At 46.5% G+C, this 17,524-nt stretch overlaps 1 protein-coding gene across 1 annotated transcript in view; it reads left to right on the top strand.

The window, feature by feature from the left end:
- nalf1b (NALCN channel auxiliary factor 1b) overlaps positions 1 to 9,693 on the top strand; it is a 194,954-nt gene extending 185,261 nt beyond the window's left edge. Inside the window, exon 3 of the mRNA XM_077216648.1 lies at positions 7,389 to 9,693. Coding sequence (XP_077072763.1) covers positions 7,389 to 7,666 — 278 coding nt within the window. The 3' untranslated portion in view covers positions 7,667 to 9,693. The remainder of the gene's footprint in view (positions 1 to 7,388) is intronic.
- Positions 9,694 to 17,524: the final 7,831 nt, after the last annotated feature.

The following is a 17,524-nucleotide window of genomic DNA, read 5'->3' as shown; positions in this document are numbered from 1 at the left end:
AATCAATGTCACATTTGAAGTTGTGTGGATATTCGGGAAACATTGCATCAACATTAAAAACACTGCTGGATATCAGCCTGCATTTTGTTCGCACAAACAGCGCAAGCGGCTCGTGACAGAACACAGACCGACTAAATGATACTTCAATTTAAGTTGAAAATCTCAAATGAAGATTTCTGAACTCCAGCTTGTCTGTGTTTTCAGATCATCCACGCTTCTTGAGCAGTGTAGAGAGCGCGCGCATGGTTGCCAGCTACTATTGAAAAGAGCGGGTAGAAAACAATTTCTTTTAACAGAAAAGCTCTGATTTGGGGGTTAAATTATTGAATTCTGGCATTTGTGGCCACAGCGGATTAAACTGAAACTTTCCTATTTCAGGCGACAAACTACGCTTGGCTAACGTTACTATCTTGTTCTAGTAACCATAGTAACGGTGCGCACACTTTCGCGCTTTCTGCTATGACGTGGAGTGCGAGGTGCACTTAACGTTGCATGAATTTTTAGTAATGTTCAGTTAATTTTGTTATGATATAAACTTAATCCTAGTAAAGGCAAAAATATATAATACCTTTGTAATGAAATCCAAGACTTTGTATACCAAATTCAAGGCTTTTAAGGCCTTAATTTGAGATTATTTTTCAATGCTTTTAAGATCCCGCGGGTACCCTGGTTAATGTGTCTTGTTCCCTCACGATGACAGTAAACTAATTATTAGGCTAACGTTACATTACATGAGTCACGTCACATAGTGGTACGTGACATATTTGTACGTGACACATACACATATTTTCAGTTCAAAATGGCGAAAATAGACAAAAGTTTATTAGTTTGCGTGATTATGTTTGTGATTCGTTTAACATTTATGACCTAAAAAACTCTCAAATAGGAAATGTTGTTTAGTTTAGCAACTTACATCTTATCTCGTACTTGACCAACCGTAAACTGAAGCGCGTCGAGTCGCTCCTGTCTGTGAGTCGCTCTGCTAGTGCTAAAATTCGCGCTGAGAACATAAAGCCCGGCGCCTACTTTGATTTGATTGGTCATCTCAAATATTCTGACATTGACGAGCAGTGACAGACCAATGAGGCTCAGATGAACACACACACACACACACACACACACACTCTGTTTGTTCTGACTGGAAGAACACGCTGATAACAAGACTGAAGCGAACACGAAGGCTTATCACATATTTAAAGATTGAAAGGGAGAAAACAGGACAGAGTAACTCGGCGGATATCGCTCATATAATTTTTTTTGACGACGTAGTTAAGGCGGCAGGCGTGTGTTGCTTAGGCGGCCGCCTTAGTTACAAAGTGCCGCGGGAAACCCTGATATAACGTTTGGTGAATTTTTTTTTCTGTAGTTTGAGTAACAAGTTTGTTTTTGGAAATTTGCTTTCTTTTTAAATTAATGAAGGTCATTTGATTGACTGTTTAAAACACAATAGATATCATCAATGTGATTTTTGGGTAAAACTGCTGTGTATTTTGGCCATGATCAATGCATTATCACTTTAATTCAGTGTAAGCGGCGCGGCAAAAATTTCCAGGGCGCCGAAACTATCGCGGCACTGCTGCTCCTGCTCTGCTCCTGCTACGTGCTGCCGCGCCGCCTCTGCGTGCGGTGTGAATGCTCTAAACTGTTAACATGGGCGCCGAAAAACATACACGCTGCTTACGCTCTGCTAACGCGTGCAGTGTGAAACCGGCGTGAGAGAGACATTACAAAAGAGGAAAGCTCAGAGGAATATAACTGGAAAAAGAAGGGTTATGATCTGCCCAGAGCTTTTGCTCTCTTGTGTACTGTTTGCTCATTTTCTTGTTCTTTCTTGTCGTTCGTCATCTTTACTATTTTTAGCGAAGTATTACTTTGTGTCGTTTCTGCTATGATAAAAGATATATACTTTTATATTTTGTTTTGATATATATATATATATATATATATATGTGACCAGTCACGGAAACTAGGGACACAAGTCGGTTCTGGGGCATTTTGAGTTATTCATAGATTCTGAGAGTGTAATATCCAAGCTTTCCAACGATGTGTAACATGTGGAAATCTGATAATATTTGGAGAAGTTGTGGCCATTTTAAAGTAGGCACTTAAAAAAGCTCAAAGAGGAGAAAACGAGCTAAAGATTGTGCAGTTCTCACCTGTCTCTGCTGCTGGGGGTGACAATAGGGCTCATTTACATCTCATTTAGATAAGCCATACCCCCTGTAAAGCTCCTCCATGTGCTTTACAGCTTTTTTTACACTTCGAATGAGTGCACTTCTGCCGCACTAGGCGAAAAACAATTGTGCTGCCCCTCTATTTGCAACGTACCAGCAACAACACACAAAGACCAATAATGCCATATAGCCTGCATATAACGCGAAACCAGCAACAACACATAAAGACCAATATGCCATATACATATAACGCAAAACCAGCAACAACACACAAAGACCAATATGCCATATAGCCTGCATATAACGCAAAACCAGCAACAACACACAAAGGCCAATATGCCATATACATACAGTATAACGCAAAACCAGCAACAACACTCTGTCACGATACCACACACAGGAAACAGGGGTAGATCCAATAGCAGTTTATTCAGGTAATCCAAAATCATAAAACCAGTCCAGGCAGGGGTCAAAACCAAAAGGCAATCCATAAACAAGAATCAAAACAATAAAAGGCAAGAACACAGACCTCCAAAGTGGTGTGACGAATAACAACGACTCCGTGACAAACACTAAAACAGACAGGGTATATATACACTCAAACTAACAAGGTGATGGGAAACAGCTGAGTGCAATGAACTGATGAGTGACAGACAGAATGCTGGGAAATGAAGTCAAACGTGAAAGACACCGTGAGAACGAGGACCTCTAGTGGCAACCCAGGGAACACAAACCAGACACTGTGACATAACCCCCCCTCTACGGAGCGGCTACCAGACGCTCCAAGACCCACAAAAAACAAACAAAACAAGAGACCAGGAGGGAGGTGGAACGGTGGAGGATCAGGGGGAGGGATGGGGGGCCAGGTCCATGGAAGGGAACAGAAACAGGGGGTGATGGTTTAGCCGGCGGCCAGGGCGAAGCAGACGGTCCATCGGGCGGCCAGGGCGAAGCAGACAGTCCATCGGGCGGCCAGGTCAAAGCAGACAGTCCATCGGGCGGCCAGGTCAAAGCAGACAGTCCATCGGGTGGCCAGGGCGAAGCAGACAGTTCATCGGGCGGCCAGGGCGAAGCAGACAGTTCATCGGGCGGCCAGGGCGAAGCTGACAGTCCATCGGGCGGCCAGGGCGAAGCTGACAGTCCATCGGGCGGCCAGGGCGAAGCTGACAGTCCATCGGGCGGCCAGGGCGAAGCAGAAAGTCCATCGGGCGGCCAGGGCGAAGCAGACAGTCCATCGGGCGGCCAGGGCGAAGCAGACGACCCCTCGGGCGGCCAGGGCGGTGAAGACCCCTCGGGCGGCCAGGGCGGTGAAGACCCCTCGGGCGGCCAGGGCGGTGAAGACCCCTCGGGCGGCCAGGGCGGTGAAGACCCCTCGGGCGGCCAGGGCGGTGAAGACCCCTCGGGCGGCCAGGGCGGTGAAGACCCCTCGGGCGGCCAGGGCGGTGAAGACCCCTCGGGCGGCCAGGGCGATGAAGACCCCTCGGGCGGCCAGGGCGGTGAAGACCCCTCGGGCGGCCAGGGCGGTGAAGACCCCTCGGGCGGCCAGGGCGGTGAAGACCCCTCGGGCGGCCAGGGCGGTGAAGACCCCTCGGGCGGCCAGGGCGGTGACGACCACTCGGGCGGCCAGGGCGGTGACGACCACTCGGGCGGCTCCGGCTCAGGAACAGACACTGGCTCCGGCTCAGGAACAGACACTGGCTCCGGCTCAGGAACAGACACTGGCTCCGGCTCAGGAACAGACACTGGCTCCGGCTCAGGAGCAGACACTGGCTCCGGCTCAGGAGCAGACACTGGCTCCGGCTCAGGAGCAGACACTGGCTCCGGCTCAGGAGCAGACACTGGCTCCGGCTCAGGAGCAGACACTGGCTCCGGCTCAGGAGCAGACACTGGCTCCGGCTCAGGAGCAGACACTGGCTCCGGCTCAGGAGCAGACACTGGCTCCGGCTCAGGAGCAGACACTGGCTCCGGCTCAGGAGCAGACACTGGCTCCGGCTCAGGAGCAGACACTGGCTCCGGCTCAGGAGCAGACACTGGCTCCGGCTCAGGAGCAGACACTGGCTCCGGCTCAGGAGCAGACACTGGCTCCGGCTCAGGAGCAGACACTGGCTCCGGCTCAGGAGCAGACACTGGCTCCGGCTCAGGAGCAGACACTGGCTCCGGCTCAGGAGCAGACACTGGCTCCGGCTCAGGAGCAGACACTGGCTCCGGCTCAGGAGCAGACACTGGCTCCGGCTCAGGAGCAGACACTGGCTCCGGCTCAGGAGCAGACACTGGCTCCGGCTCAGGAGCAGACACTGGCTCCGGCTCAGGAGCAGACACTGGCTCCGGCTCAGGAACAGACACTGGCTCCGGCTCAGGAACAGACACTGGCTCCGGCTCAGGAACAGACACTGGCTCCGGCTCAGGAACAGACACTGGCTCCGGCTCAGGAACAGACACTGGCTCCGGCTCAGGAACAGACACTGGCTCCGGCTCAGGAACAGACACTGGCTCCGGCACAGGAACAGACACTGGCTCCGGCTCAGGAACACACACTGGCTCCGGCTCAGGAACAGACACCAAAACTGTAACAGCCACAAGAACAGACACAAACACAGAAACAAACACTGGTTCAGGAACAGGCGCTGGCTCTGGCTCAGGTACAGCAGACACAGGCTCCGGCTCTGGAACAGGCATTGGCTCTGGCTCCGGCTCAGGTACAGCAGACACAGGCTCCGGCTCTGGAACAGGCACTGGCTCTGGCTCTGGAACAGCAGACACTGGCTCCAGCTCTGGAACAGCAGACACTGGCTCCGGATCAGGAACAGCAGACACTTGACTCGGGACCACTGGACTCGGGACCACCGGCACTGGGACCACCGGAACTGAGACCACCGGACTCGGGACCACCGGGTTGTTGGGGAGATACGAGGCCCTTCTCCTCCTCCTCCGTCCTTGATGGCGAGCTGCAGCCTCAGTACTAGACGGGACCAGGGGCGAGGACTTTGGACTGGACAGGACCAGTGGTGAGGAGGACCTTGGGCTGGACGAAACCAGTGGCGAGGGCTTTAAGATGGACGGGACCAGCGGCGAAGATCTTGTGCTGGGCGGAACCAGCGGCGAGGATCTTGAGTTGGACGGGACCAGTGGTGAGGACCTTGTGGTAGATGAGCCCCACGATGATGACTTTGTGCGGGGTGGAACCAGCGGTGAGAATCTTGTACTGGACCAGTCCGGCGGCTCCGGATCAGAAGAATGGCAAGGCGGAGGATGGTGTCGTGGAATTTGTCGACCACCTCCTCCCCTGCAACCTCCCCGAGTTCCGGAGAACTTTGCCAGACGAGTCCCCAGAAACGACTCACCATCTCTGATGGACGAGTTCGCTGAAGCCTTAGCCGCCGCTGCTTCCTCAGTCTGCTGGGCCCATAAGCCAAAACATTGAAAAATGTTTAGTCGAGGCGCTTCCTCCCCGACCTGCGAACCTCCTCTCTGTGGTCCCCTTCCTTCCCCATACACAGGAGAAGGGTTATGGAATCCCGAACTGCTGGATCTATTCATCGTGACGGAGTCGTTCTGTCACGATACCACACACAGGAAACAGGGGTAGATCCAATAGCAGTTTATTCGGGTAATCCAAAATCATAAAACCAGTCCAGGCAGGGGTCAAAACCAAAAGGCAATCCATAAACAAGAATCAAAACAATAAAAGGCAAGAACACAGACCTCCAAAGTGGTGTGACGAATAACAACGACTCCGTGACAAACACTAAAACAGACAGGGTATATATACACTCAAACTAACAAGGTGATGGGAAACAGCTGAGTGCAATGAACTGATGAGTGACAGACAGAATGCTGGGAAATGAAGTCAAACGTGAAAGACACCGTGAGAACGAGGACCTCTAGTGGCAACCCAGGGAACACAAACCAGACACTGTGACACACACAAAGACCAATATGCCATATACATATAACGCAAAACCAACAACAACAAACAAAGACCAATAAGCCATAGGCCTACATATCTATAGCGCAAATAGTACGCAACGCTCGTGTGCCCAAAATGTCAACAATATTAAAGTTTATGTAGGAGGCAAATGCCTGCTGGCATTTTTCTTTAAGCAGTCATTTCTGCAATTTTCCAAATAATCACATTTCACCTCCTCAAATTACTGTTGCAAATCTCTTTACACCACTTTCTTATGTGCGTATACACACACAAATGAAATGTCCGCAAGCACATTATATCATCAGCAGGTTCAGCATCTTAAATAACGACTAAAGAGCAAATGAAGCTTAACTTACATTTCAGAAACACGCACGGCAGGCCTTCATCGCAGCAGCAAAGGTCTTAACTGCATCCTCTATTTCGATTCTCCGTCACATATGAAACAGCCAGCCACCGCTGTCAGCGAGCCGAGCCGCCGTATTGAAGCACTGAGGGCGAGCGCGCTGCGCCCATACCTCCGGTTCAGTTTCCCGAGCCCACGAAGTGCGGCGAAAACATTTTCGGTGTAACTGCCAGACGGTTCATCTCGTCTGCGACAATCTTTGCGGCATCCATCTTCATTGAATTTTGATATCAGAGAGAGCTGGCCAGAGCACAGCATAATAAGTAGCCATGTGGTTGACTTGGAGGGCGGGGGCAAAAGCGCCGGGTTATTCAGTATGGAAATACACACAGACAATGACACGCCACGCCCCTACTGCATGCTAGAATCTCCGAAAACAAGCCAATTTCAACCTCAAAATGTAAGCTTTTAAATATACCAATACTGCTATCTCAAACATGGAGAGGCTTCTTCGTGATTTCAATTAACAGATTCTCCAAAAAATTGAAAATCACCAATTTTGAAAAAAAACTCTTCTTTCTCATTTTGCTCGAAAGTTGTGCTGCCGACTTGTGTCCCTGGTTTCTGTGACGGGTCACATATATATATATTGAGGAATTGCATACTGCACCTTTAATAATGTATTATTTGCAAAGAAAACATTTGTCCCTTGAAAAAAGTAATTATTAAGATGTGTACACTTTTTACCTGATGGTCACACCACATGACCGTTATTAAATTAAAACTTTTCTTGAATATTATATCAAAGTTTTTCCAAACCTTATGAAAGCAACATGAATACAAGTAGTGCATTTCTAATAACTAGATTTCAAAAAGATTTCTTCCTTTATTGTGAACACTTTTATTTTTCCTCTACCCTAACGTGTGTCTTTTGCCGGCCTAGGGCTCCAAGAGGACAACCCCTCAGACGCAGAGACAGAGTGCTGCGATGTCCGATGGGACAGCAGGGCAGACAACAGCTCCAAAGGCACTCTCAAAAGAACTCACCCGTCGTGTCAGCACGGGACATCCCTGACCTCGTCAGCGGCCTCTAGACTGTGCAACAGCAGACTCAAACTCTGCCTGCTGGTCCTTGTCCTCCTTCATACTGTTGCCACTCTCACAGCATCCCACAATCCCACTGGGTTCAACCTCACCTCCAGCTCCTCCAACGAGGAATGACGGAATAGCCACTCGGTAACGCAGTTACAGTGCCAATTCCAGTGACGTGACGGACCGTGGGTGACTTGCTGGTACAGAAACTGTGGACGTGCAATCAAAGCAAACTGACCAAGCTAAACAAACAATGGACAAATCCAATCAAGCAACAAGAACAAGGGACAACACCGTATTCTTTGTTGAAAGAGGCTTCTAGGGGGCGGAGTTATCTCGCACCACTTTTTTTACACTGTGTCTATGGTTTGGATTTCTGTTGCACTAGATGACTACAGGATCTAATTCATGTTTCTTTACTTTTCATTTGGGTCTTTGTGCAGAAAGGATTGGCAGAGACGGATGAGTTAAATGTACAGTATCCAAGTGAAAATTCCAAGACTGAGTGCGAGTCCATGTGAGCGAATGGATGAGTGCGCGTGCATGTGTGCCTGTGCTTGCATCCGTGTGTCCACTAAGATGTTCTTCTCGTTTCTATTCGTATTCACAAACTCTCTGAATGCTGCTCTATTCATTATGAGGGTTTTCTATTGCAGTTTATTCGTTGACAAATCTACCTAGATAAATACCAAGACACCCAACAAAAAAAGCCCAGGTTCAAACTCAGATTCTCCCATTAAGATCCTGTAACCCTATTAAGGTAGCCTGATGTTTTTGTTGCTTGTGTGATGTCATTTCTTGCAAGGTCAGGTCAGTAGCTTTGGGAGTCTGGGAACGTTAATGTCGCTCAGTTATTTGCTTAAGTGCTTGACTGAAAAGGTCTTTGTTGGGATGTTATATGATATCCAGACCCCCCCCCCCCCCCCCCCCTCCCCCAAAAAAGATATCTGCCAATTTTAATGTTATATATTATAGTAAGATATTATATTCTCTACCCTATATTCTCTAATTGCATGTTAGAACCTGACTTTAGACTACGCTGCTAAAGTTTTAAAGAAATAAATCCAAACAATCTGAAAAAGAGTAGCTCTCACTCCGACTACCGTCCAAATTATTTGGCAGCATGAACCCAGCCAATCAGAGCTTATGAGACAAATTACCCCAATCACACAGAGAGGATCCATCATTCCTTATTACAGTAAAGGGCTTACCCACCATCTACACACATTCAAACACTCCTGCATGTAGACTCACGTGGAATGAATAACTCAGTGAAAACAATGTTAATTTTTTACAAAGATAGTCACGTCAGTAGGAAGTTGGGGAGCTCAATCTTGTGGCTCCAGATAGAAGAATCAAGGCCCGTCTCAGGTGGCAGGGCTTAAGGTATCTGCTTCTTTGTGAGAAAGAGAGGCAAAGTTAAGGGCTGATATATTATTTTATGTTTTTTTTCTACAGGAATGCTCAAATGAGGATGTGTCACTGTGACACACAAAACGAAGCCTTGAGTTTAACCAAGTTCTTGAAAGCCTCAGTGTGAACCTGTTAAAATGACAGGCCTCACACCTGTGTTTCCATCTCATAAATGTTAGACACATATACATATACATTTCATAGATCAGTCACAGCGCGCTTAAGGGTAACTATGCTTACTAAAAAAGAAAAACAAAGTGTTTTGTAGCCATATTTGTGTAAAGCAGGCCAACATAATGCATGTCATAGGAATATAATGGAGCACATACATTCCATGTCTAATTTTATTCCCTGCCTTTAGCCTAAAAATAAGACAATATCTTTAGATTGTCTGCATTAGGGATACGGTCGCATTTTCCTTCGTATGGCGAAATTCAATCGGCGAAATGCAGTCAGTCTTGAATTTCACATGAAGCAAAAGTTGTTTTTTTTCGCACGTGAATTTCGCAACGGATTCAGATTTGTTAACCTTTGAACACTCAAACGTGTCATATTAAACCAATATCGACCTCTGAGTAAGTGGTGCTTCATGCATCACTACACTATTAGACCTTTTTGTCTATAAAGTTTCGCTAATGTGACAGTATCTTTTGGCTACTTTTGGAATATGTATTACCATCAAATACTATATAATTAAACTTATAATTCAACTCTGGGGGCAAATTTAACAACCTTAATTTTAAGAGAAGAAATCGATCCATTTGCCCTTTTGTGGTTTAAACTACCATTAGCGGTGACCTTTTAAGGTTTTCTTTGTTTCCATTGTTTTTAAATGTCATACTTTTCAACAATGTACTCAGAGCGCTAATTGTTGGCTGTTCAGGGTTTTTGAATTTGGGCTTGTTGAATTTTATCAAAACATATTGATATTTGATATTAATAATGACTTTTAATATCCTCACCATTACAGCTTTGATTCATTGCTTTTAGGTCCATCTCTCCTATTTAATGTTCTAATGTTCTCATTAATACATAAGTATATTTAAAATTAAACCAATATGTTACCAGAAACTCCATAGCCAGTGCTATGTGTACAATGCTATGCCTGTGCTTTAGTTAAAATAGAATGACCAGGAAAGTTTGACCATATGATAAGGCACAACAGCCCTGTTTGAGATTTATAAGGGCACTCTGGCAAGCTGTGCTGAGGACTTCGCTGATGAATAATTAGAGGAAAGCACAGAGAGATACAGTATACCCTCCTGAGAGCTTATTAGTTGGTTTATAACCCTCTATATTCAGCTCAGACCACCTGCTCCGGAACAGTGAAACGGATCAGATATAATTTGCTGTTCATCTCCAAACAAAACTAAATCAACTTCTCCAAATAGGCCTGACGGTATAGGAAAGATGGAGATGGGATAGAGAGAGATGGGCTAATGACAACGGCTTAGCACTATTATTATTTTGCTAAGAATTTCTGGATGTTTGTTATAGCAAGAAGACTAGCGTACACACACACACTCACACACACACACACACACACACACACACACACACACACACACACACACACACACACACACACACACACACACACATTAATGCGATTATACACTCGCCTAAAGGATTATTAGGAACACCATACTAATACTGTGTTTGACCCCCTTTCGGCTTCAGAACTGCCTTAATTATATCTGGCATTGATTCAACAAGGTGCTGAAAGCATTCTTTAGAAATGTTGGCCCATATTGATTGGACAGCATCTTGCTGTTAATGGAGATTTGTGGGATGCACATCCAGGCCACGAAGCTCCCGTTCCACCACATCCCAAAGATGCTCTATTGGGTTGAGATCTGGTGACTCTGGGGGCCATTTTAGTACAGTGAACTCATTGTCATGTTCAAGAAACCACCGATTCAAGCTTTGTGACATGGTGCATTATCCTGCTGGAAGTAGCCATCAGAGGATGGGTACATGGTGGCCATTAAGGGATGGACATGGTCAGAAACAATGCTCAGGTAGGCCGTGGCATTTAAACGATGCCCAATTGGCACTAAGGGGCCTAAAGTGTGCCAAGAAAACATCCCCCACCCCATTACACCACGACCACCAGCCTGCACAGTGGTAACAAGGCATGATGGATCCATGTTCTCTATCTGTTTACGCCAAATTCTGACTCTACCATCTGAATGTCTCAACAGAAATCGAGACTCATCAGACTAGGCAACATTTTTCCAGTCTTCAACTGTCCAATTTTGGTGAGCTCTTGCAAATTGTAGCCTCTTTTTCCTATTTGTAGTGGAGATGAGTGGTACCCGGTGGGGTCTTCTGCTGTTGTACCCCATCCGCCTCAAGGTTGTGCGTGTTGTGGCTTCAAAAATGCTTTGCTGCATACCTCAGTTGTAACGAGTGGTTATTTCAGTCAAAGTTGCTCTTCTATAAGCTTGAATCAGTGGGCTCATTCTCCTCTGACCTCTAGCATCAGCAAGGCATTTTCGACCACAGGACTGCCGCATACTGGATGTTTTTCCCTTTTCACACCATTCTTTGTAAACCTTAGAAATGGTTGTGCGTGAAAATCCCAGTAACTGAGCAGATTGTGAAATACTCAGACCGGCCCGTCTGGCACCAACAACCATGCCACGCTCAAAATTGCTTAAATCACCTATCTTTCTCATTCTGACATTCATTTTGGAGTTCAGGAGATTGTCTTGACCAGGACCACACCCCTAAATGCATTGAAGCAACTGCCATGTGATTGGTTGATAGATAATTGCATTAATGAGAAATTGAACAGGTGTTCCTAATAATCCTGTAGGTGAATGTACATGCTTTTTCACTCAGAAATCCTATATATATATATATATATATATATATATATATATATATATACTTGGTGATGCTCTACAATTTGAGTTATGTCAATTTCAACATATAATTGGACTAATGCAACAAGTGTTGTTGAATCAGGCACCTTGTTAGACAAAAACGCCTTTTGAGCGACACCATTCGCAACAAAGCGTCTTCTAAAACATCTTCCTAAAAGGAGAGCGGCATTGTGGCTGCTCAGATTTGTCATGTTTGTAACATGTTTCTCTGTGTTTGTCGGGATTCAATCACCATTCAGTATGTCTCAGCGACTAACGAGATTGAATGTAACAGATCCTGCAAATATCGCTAAACACCACAAAACCTACTATAAGATGTATTTTATGCTTGCACATGTTTTATGGTCATTTCCAAGTACTGATCCAGCTGTGTAAGTAGTATTCCACATTGCGTAATCACTTAGCAAGCAGAAATACTTTCTTTTCTCTTTCTGAATCCTGTGGACCTATGCAGCCCTCAACCTCAGTTGTTTTTTCTGTTGTAAATACGTTTTGAGAATGCTAAACAATGTGTGTCTCCTTTTGATTTGGAGGTTTCCTTGTGTTCTGAGTTGGTGTCCTTTTTTAACTCCTCTTTTGTAAGTGTCAGAGATCATTGGTTGGTTTGTGCTGAGATCGATACTGAGAGCGGAGTGGTTTCATCACAAGAACTGTTCTCTTGGTCACAACCTCGGCACCTGCAGGTTGTGATGCTGTGTGATGGTATGTGCAAAGCAATGACTTTATGAAAAAAAAGACAAAGGTTTAAAGGCATATAGAGATAACATTATGACTATGACTACTGGAAAAAAAAATAATATTATATACTACCGGTATATTGTAATATTATAGATTATTTAGTTCAGTAACCTATTTAATTTTTTTACAAGCAACTTTGATGAAATAATTTATAAAACAATCTCACATGTTATGATCTTTTCGAAGGTATGATTATACTGCTAAAATGATTAAAGTTGTGTTCTGATGAAATAACAAATATTGTCTGTTCATTTGTCTCTGGGTGCTCTTTCATTTTGAGCATTACTTTTAAGTCAAAATAGGTTAATAACATGGGGGATTAAGGTTATACCCAGGAAAAAAAAAAAAATAATTCTAAGAACTTTTTGCAAATGTTCCATTTAAGTTATGAAAACATTATTTCTGAATGTTCTCTGAATATTTAAAACTTCAAAAAAATTTTTTTATTTTTTCTTGGTTATTTTATCATTCTTCAAGCATTATAGGAACATTCCTTATTTCTTTTGAATGTTCTCTGAACCTTCTGAAGCGAACAATAAAAAAAAATGGTAGACAAACGTCCAACTAAAACATTTCAGAAAAAAAAAATATAACGCTTCATGAACGATGTGTATATCATTTTTTTTGCTAACATTTTGATAAGACATTATTGAAGACCAGATAACTTTCAACCAGAACAAACGTTTTTTTTAACATTACTGGAAGAAAATTTGTTCTTAACTTTAAGTGAATCTTGCCACTTTATGAGAATGTTCCCTGTTAGCTCGGTAATTGGTTGTAAAATAACTATACAGAAAAAAATTATAAACGCAACACTTTTGTTTTTGCCCCCATTTTTCATGAGTTGAACTCAAAGATCTAAGACTTTTTCTATGTACACAAAAGGCCTATTTGTTACGTTAGGAACGAGGACACAAGATGCAAGTAAAGACTCTTTATTATAGTGCAAATAAAGATGATGATGATGAATAGTCCAGGTGATGCAGGCGGTGGCGCAGGGACTTCGATGGTCAGACACAGAGGGACGGATGAAGTGCAGGGTGCTCTGAAGAGTGACGACGTAATCCAGACACGAAACGAAATCCAACACGACGAAAACTGGAACACAGGAACTCGAGACGGGACACGAAGCACGGGAACAGGAACAGGCAACACGAAGACTTCATGCAACGATCTGACAATGGGAATGAGAAAGTGGTAAGTTTTTATAGGAGATGAGATGGGTGGCAGCTGGTACTGGTGAGTGATCGCAGCTGGATACTGATCAACTGTAATGATTCGGACACACACGCGCACACATGTAAACAACAAAGCACGAGACTAGAGAGAGACACTGGATCCATATAACGTGACAGTACCCCTCCCCCTAGGAACACCTCCTGGCGTTCCCAGGACTCCTTACCTGTCGATTGTAATCATCGATAAGCGAGTGATCCAGAATGTCTCTAGCAGGTACCCAAATTCTTTCCTCAGGACCGTAACCTTCCCAGTCCACCAAGTACTGGAATCCGCGCCCCCTCCTCCTTGAGTCCAGCACACGATTGACCGAATAAGTTGGTTCCCCATCTACGCGCGCGCGGGGGGGTCGGGGAACCTGGGTAGGCGGATTAATGCGAGAATAAAATACGGGTTTAATTTTGGATACATGAAAGACGGGGTGAATTCTCCTGTACACCGGAGGAAGGTTGAGGCGGACTGCCACCGGACTAATGATCTTGGTGACAATAAACGGGCCAATGAATTTGGGAGCAAGTTTATTAGACATGGAGCGGAGAGGAATGTTCTTGGTAGAAAGCCACACTTTTTGACCAACGACGTATACGAAAGTCCTAGACCGGTGGCGATCGGCTTTGGCCTTGGTGCGCAACCCCACGTGGAGAAGAGTCTCACGGCTCTAGTCCAAGTGCGGTGACACCTCTGGACAAAGGCGTGAGCAGAGGGGACCGCAACCTCGGATTCCAGACTAGGAAAAATTGGTGGCTGGTAACCTACGCTACACTCAAACGGAGATAGCCCCGTGGATGACACTGGCAACGTGCTGTGGGCGTACTCCACCATAGAAAGTTGTTGACTCCATGAGGAAGGGTTCTTGGAAACCAAACATTGTAACGTTCTCTCCAAATCCTGGTTGCCTCTCTCAGTTTGGCCATTGCTCTGGGGGTGGAACCCTGACAGACTGACAGTCACCCCCAGAAGCTTACAAAATTCTCGGCAAAATTTGGACACAAACTGGGGTCCCCTGTCAGAAACCACGTCTGTCGGGAGGCCATGTAACCGAAAGACGTGGTCAACGACAATCACCGCTGTCTCCTTGGCTGAGGGTGATTTGGGCAAGGGAATGAAATGAGCCGCCTTCGAGGACCAGTCCACTATGGTCAAAACTACCGTATGACCCTGGGAGGGTGGGAGGGCGGTAACAAAATCTAGAGCGATATGGGACCAGGGTCTCGAAGGGACTGGCAGCGGTTGGAGTAACCCATCTGGGGGTCGAATGGAAGTCTTACCAGTGGCACAAACTGAGCAAGCCAAAACAAAACTGTGAATGTCACGAGCCATGAGAGGCCACCAGAACCTTTGTTTGACTAAAAACCTAGTGCGATTAACTCCTGGATGACAAGCCACATTGGAAGAATGCCCCCACTGAATGACGCTGGACCTCAGCCCCTCAGGCACAAATCAACGATTCGGTGGGCAACCGACCGGGGGCGTTACCCCTTCTAAGGCCTTCCTGAACTTCGATTCGACCTCCCATACGAGTGTGGAGATGAATAGGGTCTCTGGTAAAATGCCCTCGGGAGTAGACGGGCGTTCGGAACAATCAAAAATGCGCGATAAATAATCGGGTTTGATGTTCTTAGAACCCGGGCGGTACGAAAGAGTAAAATCAAAACGACCGAAAAAAAGTGCCCACCGAGTCTGCCTGGAGTTCAACCTTTTAGCAGTCCGAATGTATTCTAAGTTCTTGTGATCGGTCCAAACGATAAAAGGTACCCCGACCCTTCTAACCAGTGACGCCACTCCTCCAATGCTAACTTGACTGCCAACAACTCTGTTCCCAATGTCATAATTGCGTTCGGCAAGGGATAGACGGTGAGACAAAAACGTGCAAGGATGCATCATGTCGTCTGAAAGAGAGCGCTGGGATAACTCTGCTCCTACCCCCACCACTGACGCGTCGACCTCCACCACGAACTGACGTAATGGATCAGGGGTTGTCAGAATGGGGACTGAAACGAAGCAACCCTTCAGTTTGGCAAACGCAGCCTCGGCTGCGTCTGACCACCTGAACGTCGTTCTGGGGGAGGTCAAGGCGGTCAGAGGTGCGGCTAGTTGGCTGAAGTTGCGAATAAAACGTCTGTAGAAATTGGCGAACCCCAGAAATCTCAGTAGGGCCTTACGAGACTCTGGACTCGGCCACTCTACCACAGCCTTGATCTTCTCAGGATCCATGCGCATTCCCTCAACCGACACGATGTATCGTAGAAATGGAACAGACTGTGCATGAAAATCGCATTTCTCCGCCTTGACAAAAAGCCAATTCTCTAGCAACCTCTGAAGCACTCGTCGGACGTGCTGCACGTGTTCCTAGAGAGAAGAAAAAATCAGTATGTCGTCCAGGTAGATATAAATGAACCGATCTATCATATCTCGCAGCACGTCATTGACGAGTGCCTGGAAGACCGCTGGACTGTTGGAAAGCCCGAAAGGCATAACCAAATATTCAAAGTGTCCCCTGGGGGTGTTAAACGCGGTCTTCCACTCATCCCCCTCCCTGATGCGGACCAAATGATAGGCATTACGTAAATCCAATTTTGTGAAGATGGTCGCTCCTTGCAACCTCTCGAAGGCTGAAGACATCAACGGCAAAGGATAAGTATACTTTACCGTGATGTTGTTCAAACCCCGGTAGTCAATACAAGGTCGCAGAGACCCGTCCTTCTTCCCCACAAAAAAGAAACCCACCCCCGCTGGAGAAGAGGAAGGGCGGATGAACCCTGTTGCTAGATAATCAGAAATATATTTCTCCATAGCCTCCCTCTCAGGTGTAGAGAGCGAATATAACTTGCCCTTGGGCGGAGCCATACCTGGTAATAAGTCTATGGCACAGTCATAGGGACGATGCGGAGGAAGAGAAGCAGCCCGAGACTTACTGAACACCTCCTTCAGGTCCCGATACTCCGCGGGCACGTTAGATAGATCCACTGCCTCCTCCTGCAACACAGGGACAGAAACAGACGGACAGGCAGACACTAGACAAGACTTATGACACTGATTACTCCATGAAGACACAGACTTGAGTTGCCAGTCCACTTTAGGGTTGTGTCGGGTGAGCCAAGGGTGACCGAGGACAATGGGTGCAAGGGGGGTGTTCAGGATATAGAAAGAGATGATCTCGGTGTGGTTGCCTGATGTGGTGAGGGTGATGTCTTCTGTGGCAAACGTGATGTTGGGAAGTGTTTGTCCATTAAGTGCATGTACAGCAATCTGATGTGTGAGGGTCTTGAGGGGAATCTTGAATTGACGTGCGAATGAGTGATCCATGAAGTTACCTTCTGCTCCGGAGTCCAAGAGTGCTCGACAGTCGTGAGTGAGTGTTGACCATCTCAGTCTTACCGGAACGAGGGTAGATGATGATGAGGTCTTCTCGGCAGAGATCCCACCCGATAGTAGCCTCATACTTACTATCGGGCTCGCCCTTTTACCGGACAGTTGTAAGCATAGTGTCTGGTTCCACCACAGTACAGGCAAAGGCCCTGGGACCTCCGCCTTTCCCTCTCCTCCCGGAAAAGGCAAGCTCGCCCACCTGCATGGGCTCGTGATCGTCGACGGGGCTGACCGCTTCCCCACCTCCAACTCGTGGCCCCTCGGCTCCTGCCAGAGGGCGTCTACTCATGGCGTGGCCACCAACTCGGGACAGTCGGGCATCAACTCTGAGAGCTAAAGC

Source organism: Siphateles boraxobius, unplaced genomic scaffold, assembly GCF_051911475.1.
Source record: "Siphateles boraxobius isolate OS27281-9 unplaced genomic scaffold, OSU_SipBor_1 7, whole genome shotgun sequence".
Classification (NCBI taxonomy): domain Eukaryota; kingdom Metazoa; phylum Chordata; class Actinopteri; order Cypriniformes; family Leuciscidae; genus Siphateles; species Siphateles boraxobius.
Note: the sequence above shows the minus strand (reverse complement) of the source record. Positions and strands in the feature narration are given on the sequence as shown.